Genomic DNA, 23044 nt, shown 5'->3' with positions numbered 1-23044 from the left:
TCCATGCTCCTCTGTCCCCTGCCCCCTGCATTCATCCCTTTCCAGCATTTCCCCTCTCTGCCTGAGGCCTGAGCCCTGCAATCCATATCCATCCATGGCCATCTGTCCCCTTCATTCATCCCTATCCAGCAATTCCCCTTTCCCTGAGCCCTGCCCTCCCAATCCATGGCCATCCATGTTACTCTGTCACCTGCCCCCTCCATTCATCCCTATCCAGCATTTGCCCTCTCTGCCTGAGGCCTGCCCTGCAATCCATGTTACTCTGTCCCCTGCCCCCTCCATTCATCCCTTTCCAGCATTTCCCCTCTGTGCCTGAGGCCTGCCCTGCAATCCATATCCATCCATGCCCATCTGTCCCCTCCATTCATCCCTATCCAGCAATTCCCCTTTCCCTGAGCCCTGCCGTCCCAATCCATGGCCATCCATGTTACTCTGTCACCTGCCCCCTCCATTCATCCCTATCCAGCATTTGCCCTCTCTGCCTGAGGCCTGCCCTGCAATCCATGCTCCTCTGTCCCCTGCCCCCTGCATTCATCCCTTTCCAGCATTTCCCCTCTCTGCCTGAGGCCTGTCCTGCAATCCATATCCATCCATGGCCATCTGTCCCCTTCATTCATCCCTATCCAGCAATTCCCCTTTCCCTGAGCCCTGCCCTCCCAATCCATGGCCATCCATGTTACTCTGTCCCCTGCCCCCTCCATTCATCCCTTTCCAGCATTTCCCCTCTGTGCCTGAGGCCTGCCCTGCAATCCATATCCATCCATGCCCATCTGTCCCCTCCATTCATCCCTATCCAGCAATTCCCCTTTCCCTGAGCCCTGCCGTCCCAATCCATGGCCATCCATGTTACTCTGTCACCTGCCCCCCTCCATTCATCCCTATCCAGCATTTCCCCTCTCTGCCTGAGGCCTGCCCTGCAATCCATGCTCCTCTGTCCCCTGCCGCCTCCATTCATCCTTTTCCAGCAAGTCCCCTCTCTCCCTTCCTTGACCCCCCCCCCCCCTCGCATCCATGCTCCTCTCTCTCCCATGTCCCAGCCTGGCCCGCCCTCTTCTTCTCCCCCCCTTCGCATCCATGCATCCGTTTTTTTTTTCTTCTTTTAAAATGTACCTCCGTGGCGGTTCCGGCAGCGAAGCGTCAGGGAAGGAGGCGGCGCTCCCGACGTCTAGGTTTCCCTTTGCTGTGTTCCGCCTTCTTTTGACGTCATCCTTGACGTCAGAAGAAGGCGGAACACAGCAAAGGGAAGGCTAGACGTCGAGAGCGCCGCCTCCTTCCCTGACGCTTCGCTGCCGAGCGATGCGATTGGTTGAGTGTCATTGCTCCGCCCTCGACGTCATCACATTTGACGCGTGGGCGGGGCAGACACAATGCAATCTCACCCCCTTCACTTTTGGCTAAAAGAGGCTTCATAGAACGTTGGAGGTGCGTTTTATATAGAGAGATATTATTTTGTTATTCTTAGAATATACATTTTTTAAAAATCTATATAATAAAACTGACCCTCAACGTTCTGAAGACACTGACGTCACTGAAGCCAAGCCACTGACGTCACTTCCTTCATGAAGGGTTCGTGGTGGTGAAGCCACCGAAATCACCCTCTGGGCCCCGCCCTCGCGTCAAACGTGATGACGTCGAGGGCGGAGCAATGGCGTCACACATCGAGGGCGGAGCAATGGCGTCAGTGGCTTCAGAACGAAGAAGGTGATGAAGGTGCATTGACAAGGTGCGGAACAATGGCGTCAGTGGCTTCACAACGACGAAGAGGTGGGGGGGATTGGGGAGGAAAACCTTGCTAGCGCCCATTTCATTTGCTCCAGAAACGGGCCTTTTTTACTAGTAAATAAATATTAAACACTCTACATTCAGCAGAGCCTTTGTAAGATACCTCTGAAATTGAGTACACCCTGACCGGACATCTCATTTCTGATCTGAAATCTCTATGTAAAATGGACCTTTACATCTAGAAATAGGACCTTTGGGGCCTCAAATGCTCACATACCACAGCATCTTTCTTTGCAGACCGAATAAGAATTGTCAAGACCTCTAAGCTGTACCAGTTAATAATGATATAATTTTAATAGTACATTCACTTTGGGACCCTAAATGTGAAATGCAAGGTGGCATAAGGGCCAAATCATTAACATTAACAATGTAACAGATCCCACTACAAGAAGCTGGACATATCCAGGAATTTACAATGTAAAAATTAACACAGAGTATAAACCAAAGCTAATTATTAGATTTCAGAACAAATTCATTAAAAAGATAAGTTTTTATATTTTTCCAAAATTGAAAATAATTTGAAATGGTAAATAGAAAGGATTGAACTTTGATACTAAGACGGGCCACTTGAAAAGAGCATCCAATAATCTATATCTTTTAACAGTCTTTAATGACGGGAAAGAAAATAAAGTTTTGAGACAAATCAAAATGACTCAACTGATATAAAGGAGTTAATCCATAGATCACTTTGAGGGGCATAATCGAAAGGGGCTGCCAATCTCTAAGGGCGCCCATCTCTGGGAACAGCTACAAGAAGGGGCGATCCCAATCGTATTATCGAAAAAGATGGGCGGCCATCTTTTCTTTCAATAATACAGTTGGGGCCGGCCAGAACAGAGACAAGACTAACACAAACACAGACAGAAGCCAGCAGAGCTGCTGACCCCCAGAAAGAAGGTAAGGCTGAGGGTGGTCACGGCCACAGACGTGACAGTTATGAGAATTGGAACTACTAATTGTAGTGCACTTGAACTGAATTTCTGGGGAGGGGGGGGGTTCATGATAGCATTGGGCTTATTATTTCAATCAGTTTTTTTTGTACAAGTTGTACAAGTTTAGCTTCATTTGTCTTTATTTGAAATTGCATAAATAAAAAATTTTCTAAAAATGGAATAATCTTATCAATGGGGTGGAGCTAGGGGGCGGAGCTGGGGTGGGGCTAGGGTGGGCGATCCCAATCGTATTATCGAAAAAGATGGGCGGCCATCTTTTCTTTCGATAATACGGTTGGGGCCGGCCAAATGCCTAGGATTTGGGCAGATTTGAGATGGCCGGCCTCGGTTTTCGCCGATAATGGAAATCGAAGGTGGCCATCTCAAAAACGAACACATCCAAGGCATTCGGTCGTGGGAGGGGCCAGGATTCGTATAGCACTGGTCCCCCTCACATGCCAGGACACCAACCGGGCACCCTAGGGGGCACTTTTAAAAATAAAAACAAAACATTAAAATACCTCCCAGGTGCATAGCTCCCTTACCTTGGGTGCTAAGCCCCCCCCCCAATCCTCCTCAAAACCCACTCCCCACAACTCTACACCATTACCATAGTACTTATGGGTGAAAGGGGGCAGATAGATGTGGGTACAGTGGGTTGGGGGGGGGGTTGGAGGGCTCCCATTTACCACCCATTTACAGGTGGGGGGGGGGGCCTGGGTCCACCTGCCTGAAGTGCACTGCACCCACTAAAAACTGCTCCAGGGACCTGCATACTGCTGTGATGGAGCTGGGTATGACATTTGAGGCTGGCATACAGGCTGGCAAAAAAGTTTTTAAAGTTGTTTTTTTTTTTGTGGGAGGGGGTTAGTGACCACTGGGGGAGTCAGGGGAGGTCATCCCCGATTCCCTCCGGTGGTCATCTGGACAGTTCGGGCACTTTTTTGGGACTTGGTCATAAAAAAAAAGGGTCCAAAAAAAGCGGACCAAATTTTCGCTACGGCCGCCCTTCTTTTTTCGATTATTGGCTGAGGGCGGCCATCTCTTAAGCACGCCCGGCATGCTCCAGTCCCGCCTTCGCTACCGTTCCGACACGCCCCCGGGAATTTTGTTAGTCTCCGCGACGGACTACAGTTAGGGGCGCCCAAAATCGGCTTTCGATTATACTGATTTGGGTGCCCACGGGAGAAGGGCGGCCATCTCCCGATTTGGGTCAGAATATGGCCACCCTTCTCTTTCGAAAATCAGCTGGTTTATAATTCAAACAGTAAAAATGAAATATTCTAGCATGTACCGGTAACCAATGACTCTTTATGAAAAACTGAGATATACTATCCGACTTTTTCAAAAAATAAATGAAGTGCAGTGTTCTGGATGGTCTGCAATCGCTTAAGTAATTTTTTTGAAACACCCAAATAAATGATGTTACAATAATCCAGCATACTCAGAATCAAAGATTGTATTATCAAACAAAAAAAATCTTGATGAAAATATTTACATAACCTTCAAAGGTTACGCATTGTTAGAAAAGCTGTATGTATTAAGGTATTAATGTGTAAATCAAAAGATAGTTTGGAATCTAATAAAATACCCAATACTTTTATTGAAGAAGAAAACTGATACAAAGCTTGATTGATTCTGACACTATTTTCAGACTTTTTGACTGATGTATACATCCCCTCTGTTGACGGTGTTTGAATATTAGAAAAATTGAATTAGACCACCTTGCAGAATTCTTCACAGTAGAGGAGATGTGGTAAGCACACGAATTGGAATCCAACATTTGTTTATGAGAACAAACTTAGTTGTGTAATGATTGTGCTTCTTCCAAGTGGCTCGGAGAACCTGCATTTTATTGCAGATTGTTAGTCACGTACAAGAGACTCTCCCAGGGATGCACTCAGGCCAAGGAAGGAGACTTCCGTTTTCAAATTTACCTGTGCTGTGTTCACTGGGGGGAAAAGTAAAAGCAGGTACAAATTACAGTGGCAAGTTCAAGAGCAAGAATACTTAAATGCTTTCTCTTTGGAAACTAGCACAAAGCCCAATACTTAATATTACTGGAGAATTCTGCCTCAAAATTCTACATTTAGGGCTCGATTTACCGACTTTTCTCCTGTGAAAAAAAAACTTAGTACATCAGACCTGAGCAGAGCTGGTGCAAGTTAGTGGGTGCACTAGTACTTTTACTTCTACTACTAATCATTTGTATAGTTGTACTAGACGTGTGCAGCACTGTACATATTGGGGTAAATTCTATATGTGGCACCTACAAATCGGTGCCAACAATTTTACGCACTGAGTGCTATTCTATATATAGAATAGCGCATAGGGCATAAACTGCACCTAACGTTAGGCACCAGCAATTATGCCTGCTAAAAGGTGGTATAAATGCCATACTTAAACTAGGCATGGTTCTGCTGAATTCTGTTTTTACGTGCATAAAGTTTTGGAACCCCCCCCAGAAAATGCCCCAAGCCATGCCCCCCCCCCCCAATTATACATGTTAGGATTCACATACACTGTTCATTATAGAATATGATCTGCGTATAAATCCTAATTATGGCCAATTAGCACCACTAATTTGATATTTGCAGCCAATTGGTGCTGATTGGCTTGTTAAGCAATTAAGTTCTGTGTGTAAATCGGCTACACACACTGATTTGTGCACACAACTTTAGTCACTGTTTATAGAATCTGGGGGATTATATGGAGGTACATAAGTACGTAACTATTGCCATACTGGGACAGACTGAAGGTCCATCAAGCCCAGCATCATGTTTCCAGCAGTGGCCAATCCAGGTCACAAGTACCTGATAAGTTCCCAAAAACATATAATACATTTTATGCTGCTTATCCTAGAAATAAGCAGTTGTTTTCCCCCAAGTCCATTTTAATAATGTTCTATGGACTTTTTCTTTAGGAAGGCATCCAAACCTTTTTTTAAACCCCGCTAAGCTAACTGCTTTTACTACATTCTCTGGCATGAATTCCAGAGTTTAATTACACAAGTGAAGAAATATTTTCTCTGATTCATTTTAAATGTACTACTTTGTAGCTTCATTGCATCCCTCATAGTCCTAGTATTTTTGGGAAGTGTAAACAAGCGATTCACGTATACCCATTCCACGCCACTCATTATTTCTCTGTTCGTAGTGGGCTCACATTGTACCAGGGGCAATGGAGGGTTATTGACTGCCCAGGGTCACAGGGAACTGCAGTAAGGCTTAAACACAGTTCCCCAGGATCTCAGGCCACTGCACTAGGCAACCTTTCAGCATTACATCCCCCTCAGTTGACTTTGAAGGCCCTAGTCTGGTGCCCCCTCTCCTCAATACTGTGATAAAAACTCAACAATCATGATCACACATACATCCTATAAAAATGCAGTTTCAGGTATGTAATGATACTTTCTTTAGTTTGTGTGGCTGTCAGGATCTATTATCATTGCCAATGTGTTGTTTATACACCGCCATATAACCATACAGGTTCACCACAGTTTACAATTGAAGAAAAATCAACAACAGAGACAACTTAAAATATACAAACTAATAAAAGAAATTAACTTCATATCAGTTGTCAAATAAAAAAGTTTTCAACTTCTTTCAAAAGACCAGATAAGAAGTTTCTAACCTCAAAGAAGATGGAAAGGAATTCCACAAAGAAACTACTGCATAAGAAAACAAAGCATTACAAATATTTTTTAAATGAATTCCTCTTAAATAAAGAAAAAGAAAGGCCTGTAGCCAAGACGAACAACTAAAATCTCTGAAAACATTGATCAACAACTCCAAGGAAATCCTATAAATTACCTGGAAGAGCTAAGGAATAAATGCAATTTAGTTAAAAATGATGATAAACTATGGGGGCCTTTTACTAAGGCGCACTCATGTTTTTAGCATGCGCTACAAATAGGCGTGCACTAAATGTTAGAGACGCCAATGCATTCCTATGGGCGACTCTAAAGTTTAGCATGCGCTAAAAACATGAGTGCGGAGGCGTCAGACGATCCAAGATGGCGATCTGAGCTGTGTGGGCGTTTTCTCGTCTCCGAGGGGTTGCGGTGGCGAAACGTCAGAATTTCCCCATTGTTAGTTTGAAGAATGGGGAAAAGGGGAAAGCAAAGGCTCAAGCCTCCCCGAACCTTGCTACAGGTCCCGCTGTTCGTCAGACCACATTAGATGCCTTCGGGATGAGGCCGCTCGAAGTGCAAGTTCCTGCTTCGATGAGACCCGTGGAAACGGGTCAGAGCATAGAGGAGGTGACGTTGAGCCCCTCCGCAGGAACAGCCCCCCCGCCACCAGGAGGTGTTCAGACGCCGACGGAGAGGAACCGGATAGAGGAAGCTAATATGCAGCCCCTACCTGTTCAGTTGGGAGGACCTGTCGGCTTCTCTACCCCGATCGGAACAACAGAGGGAGAGCTGAGGGAATCGCTCTCAGATCGAGGAGGCACCCCAGACGGTAGCGGGATAGCGGTAAGACCGGCTATTGTCACATTAGAAGTGCTCTGGGACTCAATTCAAGAACTAAACACTTCCCTTAAAATGGTAACAAACTCTCTTAAAGAAGAGATTGTGGAGGTTAAACAAATTTCCCAAACTTTGATTGTTAAAATTCAAGAACAATCGGATAAAACAGCATTGTTGGAAGGAGAAGTCGCTAAACTCAAGAACATTACGACTAACTTAATTAAAGACAAGGAAATTCAGGCACGTAAAATTGAATTCCTTGATAATCAATTCCGAAGGAATAATTTGCGGTTTATAAATTTCCCCAAGTCTCCATTGATTCCAGCAGTGAAGATGTTAAGGAAATATTTTGGTGACGTGCTGGGTCTACCAGTGGATGGCTTTCCACCCATTGTTAAGGCTCAGTACATAACAGGAGTTACAAACAACTTAAATGAACAACAACCGCAAAACCCGCAGTTAAACTTAACTGAATTTTTAGAGAGTTCCTTGGATGTAATGACGGAACGGACCACTCTGCTGGCTACTTTTGCCTTTGAAATGGACAGGAACAATATCTTTAAGATTTATTTCCAACATGTTAATGCAGTCTTTCTGGGTTTGAGAGTTCAAATTTTCCCTGACTTGGCGAGGGACACGCAGAGGAGGAGGAGAGAATTCTTGCAATATAGGGTAATACTTCTCAACCTGGGTGCAGTTTTTAAACTGAAATTTCCTTGTAGATGCTTAGTATCCCTTCAATCGAACAACTATATATTCTTTGACCCCTTAAAACTGCAACAATTTATAATAGCAAAGTGTTAATACTCCTTAGTTGAACCCCAAAGAAAGTAATATGCTGTAAAGTTGGCTTGCAGGATAAAACTTGCTCTTCACGCTTATGGATAATTAATTTCCTTCTGTTTACCTAGTATCTGGATCTTTATTTGTGGACAAAGTAATTGTGTAATTTCCATTCTAATTTTTTTTTATTTTTTAAAACAATTTCTTGTATTTCCATTACATTTATGTTGTTCAATAAATGTAAAATTATAAATAAAATAAGAAATAAAAAACATGAGTGCGCCTTAGTAAAAAAAAACCTCTATAAAAGTTATTTAACCTGTAAATTAACCAAGCAGAAGTGTTTGGGATAAGTTGAAGCTTTTTAAACAGCTTAGAAGATAGTCTGGGTGAAAAAGAATTAACATCTGGACCAATAACGCAAAAGTAGTTTGATCAAAATAAGCCCTTATTAAGCTCAACTGCCTCAATCTAAAAAACGTTTTCTACCATAAATGACTATTTTGAAATTCAAAGGTCAAAGAAAAATCAAGAATAACACCCAAAACCCTAGATTTATCCTCAATGGGAAAGGAAATCTCTGAAGGCTGCATTATGGAACTAAGAACCTGAACATTAGGGCACCAAACCACAGTAATTTATTGGTGTTGAATTTTAACATATTACCCAGGAAGTCTCATTGTTTTATTGTTTTGCTTTGACTACAGCTGCTCTTTCTTGACCCCAAGAAATTACTACCCTAGCCCTAGTCTTGTCTAATTGTTGGGCGAACCCAAGTGGAAAAAAAGCATTGCTACCCACTAATCTTCTTTACTATGTTAGGAGATTTGGAGGGCCATTTTTGAAAGAAATGTCTAAGTTGGAATTTGGATGTCTTTGTAGAATGTCCAAATTCGGAGGTGGGAAAAAGGTAATTTTCAAAAAAAGATGGACGTCCATCTTTGTGTTCAAAAATACCTTAAACATCCTTGGATTTGGAAGTTCTTTGATTTGGGCGTCTTTGATTTTCAGCCATTTTCGAAGCCAAAGACGTCCAAGTCTAAAACGTTCAAATTCAAGCCATTTGGACATGGGAGGAGCCAGTATTTTTAGTATACTGGTCCCCCTGACATGCCAGGACAGCAGTCGGGCACTCTAGGAGGCACTGCAGTGGACTTCATAAACTAATCCCAGGTACACAGCTCCCTTACCTTGTCTGTTGAGCCCCCCCAAAACCCACTACCCCAACTGTACACCACTACCATAGCCCTTACGGGTGAAGGGGGCACCTATATGTGGGTACAGAGTGTTTCTGGTTCGTTTTGGAGGGCTCGCTGTTTCCACCACAAATGTAACAGGTGGGGGGGGGGGGGTTGTGGGCCTGGGTCCACCTGTCTGAAGTGCACTGCACCTACTACTAAACTACTCCAGGGACCTGCATGCGCTGTCATGGACCTGAGTATGACATCTGAGGCTGGCAAGTAATATTTTTAATCATGTTTTTTGAGGATGGAAGGGGGTTAGTGACCACTAGGGGAGTAACGGGAGGTCATCCCCAGTTCTCTTCAGTGGTCATCTGGTCGTTTCAGGCACCTTTATTTGCCTTATTCATAATAAAAACAGGTCTGGGTGAAAACATCCAAGTTTTAGTCCTAAACGTCTTTGCTTTTTTCCATTATGGCTCAAAGACGTCCAAGTCTTAGGAACGCTCAAGTCCTGCCTCGATCATGCCTCCGATACGCCCCTTTGAGATTTGGACATCCTTGCGACGGACTTCTGAGCCCGTCGCAAGGATGTCCAAATCTCAAAGGGGCGTATCGGAGGCATGATCGAGGCAGGACTTGAGCGTTCCTAAGACTTGGACGTCTTTGAGCCATAATGGAAAAAAGCAAAGACGTTTAGGACTAAAACTTGGATGTTTTCACCCAGACCTGTTTTTATTATGAATAAGGCAAATAAAGGTGCCTGAAATGACCAGATGACCACTGAAGAGAACTGGGGATGACCTCCCGTTACTCCCCTAGTGGTCACTAACCCCCTTCCATCCTCAAAAAACATGATTAAAGACGTCCAAAATCGGGTTTCTATTATACCAATTTGGACGACTCTATGAGATGAACGTCCAAATGTCGATTTATGTAACTTTTTGGACATCCATCTCTTTCAAAAATGAGTCTGTTGGTGTTCTGGAATCCATTGATAGAAATAGAGTTTCCAAAATCTTCCCAGTAGGAGGGCTGAGAACTTAGCCACAATAAATGTTGGGACAGGACTCAGGGAAGTAATTTTATAAGGTGTTGCCTGGTTTTAGGCAAGAACAGTGTGCATAAATGTCAGTATTTTAGTCATTTAAATTCATAGGTGACAGTGTAAAAAGTATGTGCTTCTTTTGCATGGCACATACTTTCCCCATGGGTGTGCAAATGACTGGAGCATGGATGATGCAAGCAAGTACACAAGTGGAGAAGTAGCCTAGTGGTTAGTGCAGAGGGATAACAACCTGGAGAAGTGGATTTGATTTCCAGTGCAGTTCCTTGTGACCCTGGGAAAGTCACTTAACCCTCCAATGCCCCATGTACAGTACTTGGATTGTGAGCCCAGTAGGGACAGAAAGTACCTGCATATAATAATTGTAAACCACTTTGATTGTACCACAGAAAGGCAGTATATCATAATCCTCCTTACCCTAATTTACATATGTGTACATAGGCATGGACATTTACCCCAGTTCTTGACTAGCTGTTAAGAGATCACACCTTAAATGCATTTTTGGCCATATTTTATAAAGAAAAGCAGGTATCTTTTTTTCTTTATAGAATACATTTGAAATAGGCATGGTTTTGCTACTTAAACTAGGGATCCAGGTATAAAGTTGCCCTCTTATTACTTAGCTGGTGTGCAGAACATTAACATAAATGATGTCAATGTTGCACCTTCCTCTATCTTCTGACACTGCTGCATGAGTCCAAAGTAAATAATCCTGAGCCTTGATGTTAGTACCATTTATGGGAAGATGTGGGGCAACTTAGGGCTCTACAGGCATGTAAGTCTTCTCTTACCTAAGCTTTCCCAGTTGAGGGGGCTAGTTACTTAATTTACCCCATACAAGATCCATGAAAACCCTGCCCCCTTCTGGACCCCCTCCCAACCTACAGTCAAGACCCCCAAACCCCAGACAATTCCCTCATCCTCCCTAAGTCCCCTGACCCTCAATGAAGACCCTTTACTCTCCTGACCACAAGTGAAGGCTCTTTATTTTGCACCTTGGCCCCTATTTATTAGTACCATGAGCTATTTTGAACCCAATACCACCTGGGTTTTGGAAGGTGGGAGATCTTCAGGGACTTTGGGAGGATGAGAGACTTGTCTTGGGGGAAGGTGGGTGGGGCTTGTATTGGGTCCAGAGCTGGGGAGCCTTGACTGTGTGGCACCAGTCCCTTGAAGAAGGCTCTTCAGGAGCATTGAGTCTTGCATTAGTGGCCTGGTTCTACCAAGGAGCAAAACAACACAGTTGTGAAGGTGATTGGCAGTTGCATTATTCATATACCGCCTTCACTAACTGACAGATCAAGGTGGTTCACAATCTAAAAATTAAAAGCAGAATCACAAGAAAAGAACTACAGCAATTTGATAGGAATGAAAAATTCCACACATATGAGAATACCACACAGGCAAGAAGACAGAGGAGAAAATGGGGCAGGAAAAACATGCTAAATAGGGGAGGGACTTAAGGTTACTGAGGACAGAAGGAGAAGGACGGTAAGGGAGCTATGACTCAACGATTTAGCAACACGTTTCAAGAATATAAAAACCAGATTTACACACTGCAGAAATCTGAGGCCAGAAAGTGAGTTGAGAATCAAGTGAAACACCTAATTAATGAAAGGAATCAATGGGCTAGACGACAGTCCCAAAATAGTTTAGAGTAAGATTTTGGGCTTATCAGTCCCCTTGTGACCAAACACGGTACTGTTTTTTGTTTATTTAGAAAATGTTTATGGGAAGACAGCCAATGGGAAACAGCGGCTAGACAGTCTTGGAGAGGACCAATATTAAGGGAGAACAGATTGGTAGGAAAGATCAGCAAAATGTCATCTGCATAGAACAGATAGGAAATACCGGAGGATTGAATGATCGCAGCAAGAGGGCGCAGGAATAGGTTGAACAGAAGAGGAGAGAGAATAGATCCTTGGGGAACTCCACAGGCTGGAAGATGGAAAGAATGCACTGAGGAGAGAGTTTGGACTTTATAAGAATGCCCGCTAAGAAATGAAGAAAACCAGGCTAATACTGTACCAGATATCCCGAGAAAAGAGAGCTGAGAAATTAAAAAGTGACTAGTTAACCAGGTCAAAGGCAATAGAAATGTCCAGTGAGACAGGTAGTACAATGTTATGTTTGTCTGGGAGGGAGTAAATTTTACCTGTCAGAGCTGTTAAAACTGTTTCTGTACTATAGTGGGTTCTGAAACCAGATTGTTTTGGATGGAGAGCCAAGGAGTTTTCCACAAAGTCAGACAGTTAGAAGAAGAAGACAGTCTTCTCAAGGACCTTTGATAGGAAACACTGGAAATTGGATGGAACTAACGGGTCTAGGGAAGTTTCTTTAGGATTGGATGAACACTAGCAATTTTCCAAAGGGTGAGAACTAGACCAGAAGACAGACTTGCACTGATAAGAGACAGAATATTAAGCTACAATAAAATGCAATATTCTATCTCAGTTTAGTAACTAGCCTGTCAGCTGGGAAAGCTTAGGTGAGAGAAGACTAACATGCCTGTGGATCCCATAGTTGCTCCACAACTTCCCATAAATGATACCCGACATGCCAGGCTCAGGATTATTGATGCTGGGCTCATGCAGCAGTAGCAGAAGACCTAGATCAGGGGTGTCCAACCTCAGCCCTCGCCAGGTCGGGTTTTCAGGATGCCCCCAATGGACATGCATGATCTATTTACATAAAATGGAGGCAATGCATGCAGATAGATTTCATGCATATTCATTGGGGAAATCCTGAAAACCTGACTGGATTGTGGCCCTTGAGGAACGAGGTTGAATAACCCTGGTCTAGATAGTCTTTCACAATTTCTGTACCGCCAATCAGATGAGTAGAAAATAATCTATGAACCAGGTCAAAGCTTTTCTGGCTGTATTATGAAGAATTTGCTTTTGTCTGAGGAACATGATTTTTTTCTCTCATTTGTACAGGTTCAAAATGGAAGTCTGTCTCAGTCAATCTCATCTCAAACTACAATCTCATCTCAAACTACAGGTCAGTTTCAGTTTCCTATAACATCTTCCATTCATCCTCATACCAGCTGCTAGTGGTTTTGGTCCACCAAAATTAACTATCTCCTATTTTCCTATTATAATCCATCCCATTACCTTTTCATATAACCTTATTTTTCCTATTAAGAGCAAATCTCTAATTATAAAGAACATGTAATCATTCAGAGCTCTCTTTAGGCTGGTGGGAACAGGCCTGTTGACAGCAGCCTAAAGACTGCCATAGCCAGGTTCATAGCAAGAAAGAGGCAGCAGTGGCGGTGAGCCACAAAAAGCCAGCACCTGCAAGGGTTCTCAAGCCATATATTTTACACTGCTGGCTTTAGAGTTATCACTGTTAGTGCAAACATCTGCAGTAATGGAGCACTTCTTGTAGACAGTCAGGCACTGATTTCTTGAACACTCGTCAATCCTTGTCCTCCTGGCTCCAATTCAAGCATAACTACTCCCCTAACAAGGCTCATATATGGTTTTAACCTCCACCTTAACCATATATCATATAGAAATCATTCATATGTTTTTTATGTTTTTTATCGCCTCAGCAGTGCACATGACCAACTTCACTCTTTTATTGGACATTCAACAGCACCCAAATCCTCACTGGCGATAATATTTTATTAAACTGTTTCTTCATTTACTTATTTAACTGTTCATTTTACTTTTTAATCTCTAAGTTACTTATAAGCAATACTTAACTTGCACTGAACGGTCAGACCAGGGGTTCAACAATGCCCGACATGCATGTTTTGCCCTAAAAGGCTGTGTCAAGGGCTCCCCTAAAAAATACATAAATATAAGTGCATTAAAACATTGTCTTTAAGGAGGCAGCACAGGTCCCGTATTTTACAAATGCCCAGCTGTCTCCCCATACTATACCCCATATTTTATTCTAAACCATACTTCCAACCTACCCTTAGCCGTTCTTAGTACCAGCCTCGCAAAGTTTTCTTTCTGGATTTCCTCCTGCTAAGATGGCGACGGCTTCCTACTCTGTCCTTTTAGCTTCTCCTTCTCCTATTGATGTCTCCACCCCCTGAGTCTGATGGATCAATCACAATTCCCCACTACATTAAGGTAGCTCCTTATATTAAGGTAGCCCATTCTAACTCAGCATTAAGTCCCTGTGGTGTCACTGTTTTCAAGAAATATATATACCATTGCTCTCTGTAATTCAAAAGTTTTTTCACCGATCCTCCCTCCATGCCCACATGCACATGTTCCAATACTCGCCATTGCATATCTTCTATTCTATGTCCTTTCTCAAGCCAATGTTCTACAATCGGGGCTTGGCAGTTTCTTGTCGTAATCTTAGATTTGTGCTCAGTTAACCTCACTTTTATAGGTCTACTCGATCTCCCAATATACATAAGTTGACACGGGCATATTATCACATAAATATAGTTTCTATATGATATATGGTTAAGGTGGAGGTTAAAACCATATATGAGCCTTGTTAGGGGAGTAGTTACAGTTGAAGGGCTCTTAAAGAGAGAGTTAGTAGTGCCAAGTACGTGCGGTTCCAATTCAAGCATGCCATATAAGCCAAACAAGTACTAGATGAATTGGTAATGAAAATGATGTTTCAGAGTTAATGATAAACCATACAGTGTATTCTCATCACAGCTTAACCCCGCGCTTGGTTGTGTTCTAGTCATGGTGCTGATCTTATGCAGAAATTATAAGCAGTTAATTCACTCCGGTTTAGCAAAGTGTAGAAAGAAGTAGGTAATAAACCTACATTAAATAAGAATCTGAATTAGAATCTCCCCCTTCCCATACCACCACTAGCCAATAAGATCTGCCTGTTTTGCTGATTATAATACGAATCATTTAATATTTTTAAAATTAATTATTACAGGCCGGAGCACTGAAGACAATGAGAAAAAGCCCAGAGCACACCTTACAGGTATTGATTGCACTGCTCGGAAGAAATTCAGCTGTTCATTAGAAACATGTTACTGTGGTGGTTTTAATCTCACTCTGAAATACTGCAGGTATCTACCGGGCAGGTCAGAATCAGCTCTCACAGTTCAGATTTCTTTTCATTTGGATTTTCAACAACCTCCTTTGAAATTATTTCAGATTGAGAACTTCCATCCTTTCCTGCATAGTTTCCTCTTCCATTGGCAAGCAGTCAAAGATGATTCTCTGTGCAGATACACAAAGAAAACTGAAAGCAAAGGATTGCCAGGGTTTTTTTTTTTAACTTCCCCTTCTGCACTATGAAAGCACAGTTTTATTCAGCTAAACTGATTGGGGAAAACCCTTATAGTAGTTAAAGAAAGAGAGAGAGTAAAGAAACATCCATGGTTTGATGTGGTGAGAGAGGGTGAAAATGAAAAACAGTAGCAGAATTTCAGACAGAGCATGGGACAGGCATAGATGATTCTTAGGAAGGGTAGATAAAAGAGTATGGATGGGGTTCTGCAGTATTACAACAGGCTGTTCTAGATTGAGTTTGAGGGTTATTATCTGCTGGGGAAAAAAAACCTGAAAGAGTTCAAAAAGAAGTAACTTAATTTTTAAATGTCTTTTAATAGTTCCAACAACAAATGACGGTGCATAATATAGTAACCCAACTACACTTGATAGTGAAAAACTGGTGAGATTTGACACGGCCGTGTTTCAGCAAAGATGCCACAGTCAGGAGTTGTGTCATCGAATGATTATCAGGCTCATTTTCGAAAGAGATGGACGACCATCTTTCGACATAAATCAATACATGGACGTCCATCTCCCAGGGACATCCAAATCTGCATAATCAAAACCCGATTTTGGACGTCTCCAACTGCAGTCTGTCAGAAGGACGTCCAAATCTCAAGGGGGCGTGCCAAGGGTGTGTTCAAGGCGGGACTTGGGCGTTCCTAAGACATGGACGTCTTTCAGCAATAATGGACCAAAACAAAGACGTCCAAGACTAAAATTTAGATGTTTTGAGCTAGACCTGTTTTTATAATGAATAGCTGCAGTGGGAATTGAGCCCACTTCCCAGGATCAAGGTCTGCTGCATTAACCACTAGGTTACTCCTCTACTCTACACAAGAGGTGCCCCAATTGACCAGATGACCACTGGAGGGACTCAGGGATCACATCCTCTTACTCCCCCAAATCACAAAACATTTTTCCAAACAGCATTTTCAAAAGGAAAAGATAGACTTTTTTGGTAGAAAATGACCTTTCCTGTTATGATTTTGTTTTTTTTACAAAAAATTTCCAAATTCAGACTTAGATGTTATATCCAAAATGCCCTTTTTGTATTTGACTTGCCCAAAGTTTCAAGGAGCAGCAGTGGGATTTGAACCCATATTGCCAGGATCAAAGCCCACTTTACTAACCATTAAGCCATGCCTCCTTTATTTTGGACATCTTGCATTTGGACGTTTTTTGTTCGAAAATGGACCAAAAACAAGGCCGTCCAAATCACAAGGACGTCCAAATCACAGGACGTCCTTGGTATTTTTGAAACAAAAGATGGACGTCCATCTTTTTTCAAAAATGACCTTCTCCCTGCCTCCAAATTTGGATGCCTTTGTAAAACATCCAAATTCCGACTTAGACATTTCTTTCAAAAATGCCCCTCTATCGTCACTCAGGTTTGATAGTGAGCTTCTAAAAATAGTGATGCAAATGATACAGACATTAAGGAGTGCTCCAGCATGTGAACTGTTAAAAGATATTTTAAAATTAACTTCTTTCTTTTTGTACTCTCTTTGGTTTTTCCCTCACTATTCTGCCCTCCCTGGAAGTTCCTTCTTTTTTTCTTGTGGACTTTTTCTGCTGTTGTGTTGTATGTTTCTATAAATGATCTATGCACCTCCTGTACTGGCCAGCTTTGTAATATACTTTAACATTCAATACATCAGAATGAAACAGGGGCCACACATACCCACCGTACATTATCTTTGGAGATCTTTTAGCAGGGGCTTTTTCAGGGAACTTGGAACTTCCTAAAATAGGCTTCACCATCTATCTAAGGTGGGCTCTGCGCAGGGGTGTGCTGGTAAATTTTTAACAACAGGCTCTTTCTTCGGACGTAGCCGGCTCTGCAGTTGGAAGGGCCAGGGGTGGCTGGGGGAGGGGGGTGAAGAGCAAAACTTGCCTCTTTCTCCTCCCTCCCTTCGTGCGGGCACACTAGGCATACCTTTCCTGGCAGCCAATAAATGGACTGCCACCACTCCCAACATCTTGCTCTGAGCAGCATGCTGGAACTTCTTTCACATGCTTGAGAAGTCCCAGCCTGCTGCTCAGAGCTGGAAACAAAGAGCGGGGAGCAGCAGCAGTCTATTTACTTGGCTGGCAGGGCTCAGCATCCCCACCAGTAAAGTAAAAGAGAATTCAGCAGAGGGCCAAGCCCACATTTTGGGAACCAGTTGTTAAAGTTGCCATGGAGGGCCCTACTTTAAGAACCAGCTCCCAAAATTCTTTAAAACTTAACAACCGGCTCTTGCGAGCCTGTGAGAGCCTGCTCCAGCACACCACTGGCTCTGCAGTATCACAGCAGGGTGTTTGTTCTAGCTTGGGCCTGAGAGGAATTCTTTCTGTTTTCTCTCCCTTTCTCTACTTTGCTAATTTATTCTGTTTTGCAATAGAGCAAATATAATAAACAAGCATATTCTATAAGAGTTCTTAGCCTGGTAGTCAGGTACAGCCAGGAAGCAGTATTGTGGGCAAATGGTAGCCTCAGTGCAATATCTGGACCAATCTTCGGTAAACATCCAAAATATTTCTTATTTATTCATGATGTGTCAGGTACAGAAAATTGTGGAGGCAAACTGGCTTAGTTCCATGGCTCGAATGATGCAGAATACATAGGATTTTTGTTCTTTCATCTTCAGTAAAAATGTGTAGGCTTGAAATTCAGCTGGCAACAATCAGTATTTTACTGATTGCTACTGGCATTAAACTCAGAAATACAATGCCAGGCTACATCTGGGCTTTGGCATTGAATTTCCAGGTATAGGGAGTCAACTAAATTATAGCCAGTGCGATATTCTGCATTTAACCGGCTATGAAGAACTGCATAACGATAGAACTGTGTTTTTATTTATGCGGTCATCTTAGGATCTCTGTTAAGATATCCACTAGTTTGTTACACTCAATATACCGCTAATAAAAGGATATTTTACTTTCCCTTTCCCTTAAGATAAAGACCTGCACGGTCCATCCAGTCTGCCCAACAAGATAAACTCATTTTACATGGTATGTGATGCTTTATACCCGAGTTTGATTTGTCCTTGCCATTCTCAGGGCACAGACCGTAGAGGTCTGCCCAGCACTGTTCTTGTACTAAGTTCTGAAGCTAACGTCAAAACCTCTTAAAATTTACACTCCAGCCCATCCATATCTATTCAGTCACAATCAGGGCGTTAACCATAGAAGTCTGCCCAGCACCGGTTTTGCTTCCTAATTACTGGCGTCGCCACCTAATCTCCTCTAAGATTCTGTGGATCCATTCCTTCTAAACAGGATTCCTTTGTGTTTAGAAGGAATGGATCCACGGAATCTTAGTGGAGATTAGGTGGCGACGCCGGTAATTGGGAAGCAAAACTTACTTCAGGCATTTCTTTTGCCCCCACTTCAAAAGGGAACAAAGTCCTACTGTTTATATATCCAATATAGAGAGCTGGCCCTTCTGGCACTGTTAGCAGTAGCAGTATTGGAAAGATAATCAGGAAACCATTATCAATTAACTGTTACCCGTGGATTGAAATCAGGTTATCCAGGGTCTCTACTCTGTAAGATTATCCTTGAATTAGGCCTATAACCAAACACTAAATCAGGTGAGGAGAAAAAAAAAATCCTGTACCCTGAAACGGAAAACTAAATCAATGAATATCTCATTAATAGGTAAGGATGTACATTGAATTTCACCCACAGAGTAAATCAGAACAAGTTCTTAGATCTTACACTAAACTACCTGCTTTCTATATCCCACAGAACAGAAGTGGGAAAAATAGGGTTGGAACTTTGATAGGCCATTTTTCATATCCTTTATCCACAAGTAAGAACAGCTCCTACACTTGAAGTATGGCAAAGAAACAACAAGCCAATAACATTGCAGCTGTTATTACATCTTCTGCCTCTGTCTAGGCAGAATGCTTGGATAAAAGGCAAGATTCTGGTTTCATGTGATAAATGTATTCACATTGAATCCCTCATGAAAAAGTACAAGAACTAAGAGAGGAGGTGGCAAGACTAAGAAGCATCTGTGACAACCAGAAATTCATCACAGAAATGCATGTTGAAACATTGAGGACTTCCAACAAAGGGAGAGAAGATCTTGAGAAGACAGAGGACAGCTCCAACTCCATCTCCTATTGAACTGAAGAATCGGTTTGCAGCCCTAGAAGCAGAAGAGCTAGAAACATCTCAAAACAGGAGGAAACAACAATCAAAACTCCCAACATCACTGGAAAAGTGACCAATAAGAAGCAAAAGGTAGTGGTGGTTGGAGATTCACTTCTGAGGGATACTGAGACACCTATATGCCGACCAGACATGTTTTCTAGGGAGGTGTGTTGTCTACCTGGTGCCAAGATTCGTGATGTTGCGGAAAGATTGTCTAGACTCATTTAGCCACTCTTCTATGCTGCTCATCCATGTTGACACAAATGATACTGCTAGGTATCCTACTGAACATATCAAACAGGACTTCATGGCCTTGGGTCTCATTGATCCTCCCTGTTGAAGGTAAAGGTAAAATGAGAGAAGCTCGCATCCTGGAGCTAAATATATGGCTGAGTGGTTGGTGCCAATGTGAACGCTTTGGTTTCATAGACCATGGGATGACTTTCCAAGAGCTACTGAGCAGTGATGGTGTCCATCTATCAAGGAAGGGACAGAGTGTCTTCAGCAATGGACTAGCTAAAGTAATAAAGATGGCTTTAAACTAAACTTGCTGGGGATGAGTAAAAAAGGCCCCAAAGCCATAAATAACCCTCAGGAAGGTAGGACATCGAATGCCCCTATTGAAGGAAAAATAAGAGTAACATCTGGAGATCCTTGTATACCAGTGCCCACAGTATGGGAAACAAACTTCTAGCTCTAGAGGCTACAATGATAGAAGCAGATGGATTTAGTGGCAATCACAGAGACGTGGTTCATGGAGAACCATGACTGGGATATAGCTATATCTGGATATAATCTTTTCAGGAAGGACAGGGTAGGAAGAAAAGGTGGAGGAGTGGCATTTTACGCTAAGAATAATATTAAAGTGACAACTGCAGGACACATGGGGTACGGAAGAAGCACTGTGGGTTAAACTGGAAAGAGGGAAAGAAAAATGTATTTACATCAGAGTAATATACAGGTCACCTTCACAGGCACAAGAAGTGGACAGAGACTTAATTGAAGACATCCACAAGATAGCTAGGAAAGGGGAAGTACTATTGATAGGGGATTTTAATATGCTGGATATCGATTGTGGCGTGCCTGCTGCAGGTTCATCTAGAAGCAAAGGGATCTTGGATTCCCTACAGGAAGCAGTGGGTAACGGAACCGATGTGGGATGGAGCTATTCTGGACCTGGTGCTTACAAACGGAGAGAATGTTTCTGATGTCATGGTGGGAGACCATTTGGTACCTGGTGATCACCGAATGGTGTGCTTATTCAAGATTGAAGATCCTGGATTTCAAAGAACTAACTTTGCTGAGATGGGGGAATTTCTCAGTAGCATGGGAACAGCTGAAGGAAGTAGAACAGCAGTGGACAAGACTGAAATGAGCTATTTAAAAGGCAACTAACCTTTGTTAATAAATTACATAAAGGAAAGAGGAAAAGAAGGCTGCTCTGGCTCTTGAATATAGTAGCCGAAAAGGTAAGGGAAAGGAGGTTAGCCTTCATAAGTTATAAGACGACTCAAAAAAGTGGACGGGTGAGAATACCTGGATAAGCTAAGAGAAGCTGGAAAAGCTGTCAGGAAAGCGAAGAGGCAAATGGAAGAAAAGATAGCTAATATGGTAAAATTGGGTGATCAGATGTTTTTCAGAGATGTAAGCAACAGGAGGAAGTACCATAATAGTATTGTGAGGCTCAAAGCTCAGTGGGAGGAATATGTGGAAGCTGATAAGGATAAAGCTGAACTGCTTAACAACTATTTCTGTTCTGTGTTCATGGATGAAAGGCCGGGAGTAGGACTGCAGAAAACAAATGCAAATGGGAATGGCTGTATGGTAGACCGACCTGTTCTCAGAGGACTGTGTTCATGAGGAGCTAGCTAAAATAACAGTAGACAAAGCGATGGGGGTGCTCCGAGGGTGCTCAAGGAACTCGGAGAAGTTCTGGCAGCTCTGCTTATGGACCTCTTCAATGCTTCTTTAGAGTCCGGAGTGGTCCTGGAGGACTGGAGAAGGGTGGATGCGGTCCCTTTGCACAAGAGTGGAAGCAAGGAGGAGGTTGGGAATTACAGACCGGTCAGTCTGACTAATGGAAACGCTTTTAAAACGGAGGATTGTGAGATTTCTCAAATTGAATGGAATGCAGGACCCAAGGCAGCATGACTTCACTAGAGGCAGGTCATGTCAGATGAATCTGATTGACTTCTTTGACTGAATGACCAAACAGTTGAACATGGGAGGGGCACTAGATGTGGTGTACTTAGATTTCACCAAAGCCTTCAACACGGCTCCACATAGGTGACTCATAAATAAACTGAGTACCCTTGGTAGGGGACCTAGAGTAACTGACTGAGATAAAAATTGGTTGAACAGAAGGAAACAGAGGCTAGTGGTAAATTGAGCTTGCTCTGAAAATAGGGATGATATCAGTGGAGTACCTCAGGGATCAGTCCTAGGGCCAGCTCTTTTTAACATCTTTGTTAGTGATCTTGCAGAAGGGCTGTCTGGTAAGGTTTGTCTCTTTGCAGATGATACCAAACTCTGCAACAGGGTGGACACCCTGGAAGGTGTAGATGACATGAGGAAGGACCTAGCAAAGCTTGAAGAATGGTCCAATATTTGGCACCTAAGATTTAATGCTAAAAAAAATGCAGGGTCATGCACTTGGGTCACAAGAATCCGAGGATATGGTACAGTATAGGGGGTGAAGCGCTTCTGTGAACAAAGGAAGATCAGGACTTGGGGGTGACTGTGTGTGATAACCTTAAAGTTTAGAAAAAGTGACGGTCATAGCTAGAAGAATGTTTGGGTGCATAAGGAGAGGGATGACCAGCCTGAACAAAGAGATGATAGTGCTCTTGTATAAGTCTCTTGTGAGGCCCCATTTAGAGCACTGTGTGTGATTCTGGAGACCACATCTACAGAAGGATATAAACAGGATGCAGTCAGTCCAAAGGGCGGCTACAAAATTGGTAAGCAGTCTTGGACATAAAACATATAGGAGCAGGCTTATGAACTTCAACATGTATACACTGGGAAAGAGGAGGGAGAGAGAAGAAATGATAGAGACGTTTAAATATCTCAGGGGCATTAATGTACAAGAAGTGAGCCTTTTTCAAATGATGGAAAACTCTGCAATGAGGAGGCATAGGATGAAGTTAAGAGGAAATAGGCTTAGGAGGAATTCAAGAAAGTATTCGTTCATGGAAAGGTTGGTGTAAGCATGGAATGGCCTCCTGGTGGAGGTTGAGGAGATGAGGACTTTGTCAGAATTTAAGAAAGCGTGGGACAAGCACATGGGATCCCTTAGGAAAAGGAAAAGTTAATGGTTATGGAAGATGGGCAGACTGGATGGGCCATTTGGCCTTTATCTGCCGTCATGTTTCTAGTTAAGTGCTGAATATCAGCATTTAAATTACTAAGGGCCCTTTAACCAAGTTGTGGTAGGGCTACCATGGGCTTGGCATATGGTGATT

General features: G+C 42.8%; 1 protein-coding gene across 1 annotated transcript in view; it reads left to right on the top strand.

Moving 5' to 3' along the window:
• TNFSF15 (TNF superfamily member 15) overlaps nucleotides 1-23044 on the top strand; it is a 49392-nt gene that overhangs the window by 16444 nt on the left and 9904 nt on the right. The window contains exons 2-3 of the mRNA XM_030206822.1: nucleotides 13155-13218; nucleotides 15091-15138. Of these exons, the coding sequence (XP_030062682.1) occupies nucleotides 13155-13218; nucleotides 15091-15138 (112 nt within the window). The remainder of the gene's footprint in view (nucleotides 1-13154; nucleotides 13219-15090; nucleotides 15139-23044) is intronic.

The sequence above is a fragment of the Microcaecilia unicolor genome, chromosome 6 (genome assembly GCF_901765095.1).
Source record: "Microcaecilia unicolor chromosome 6, aMicUni1.1, whole genome shotgun sequence".
NCBI lineage: Eukaryota > Metazoa > Chordata > Amphibia > Gymnophiona > Siphonopidae > Microcaecilia > Microcaecilia unicolor.
Note: the sequence above shows the minus strand (reverse complement) of the source record. Positions and strands in the feature narration are given on the sequence as shown.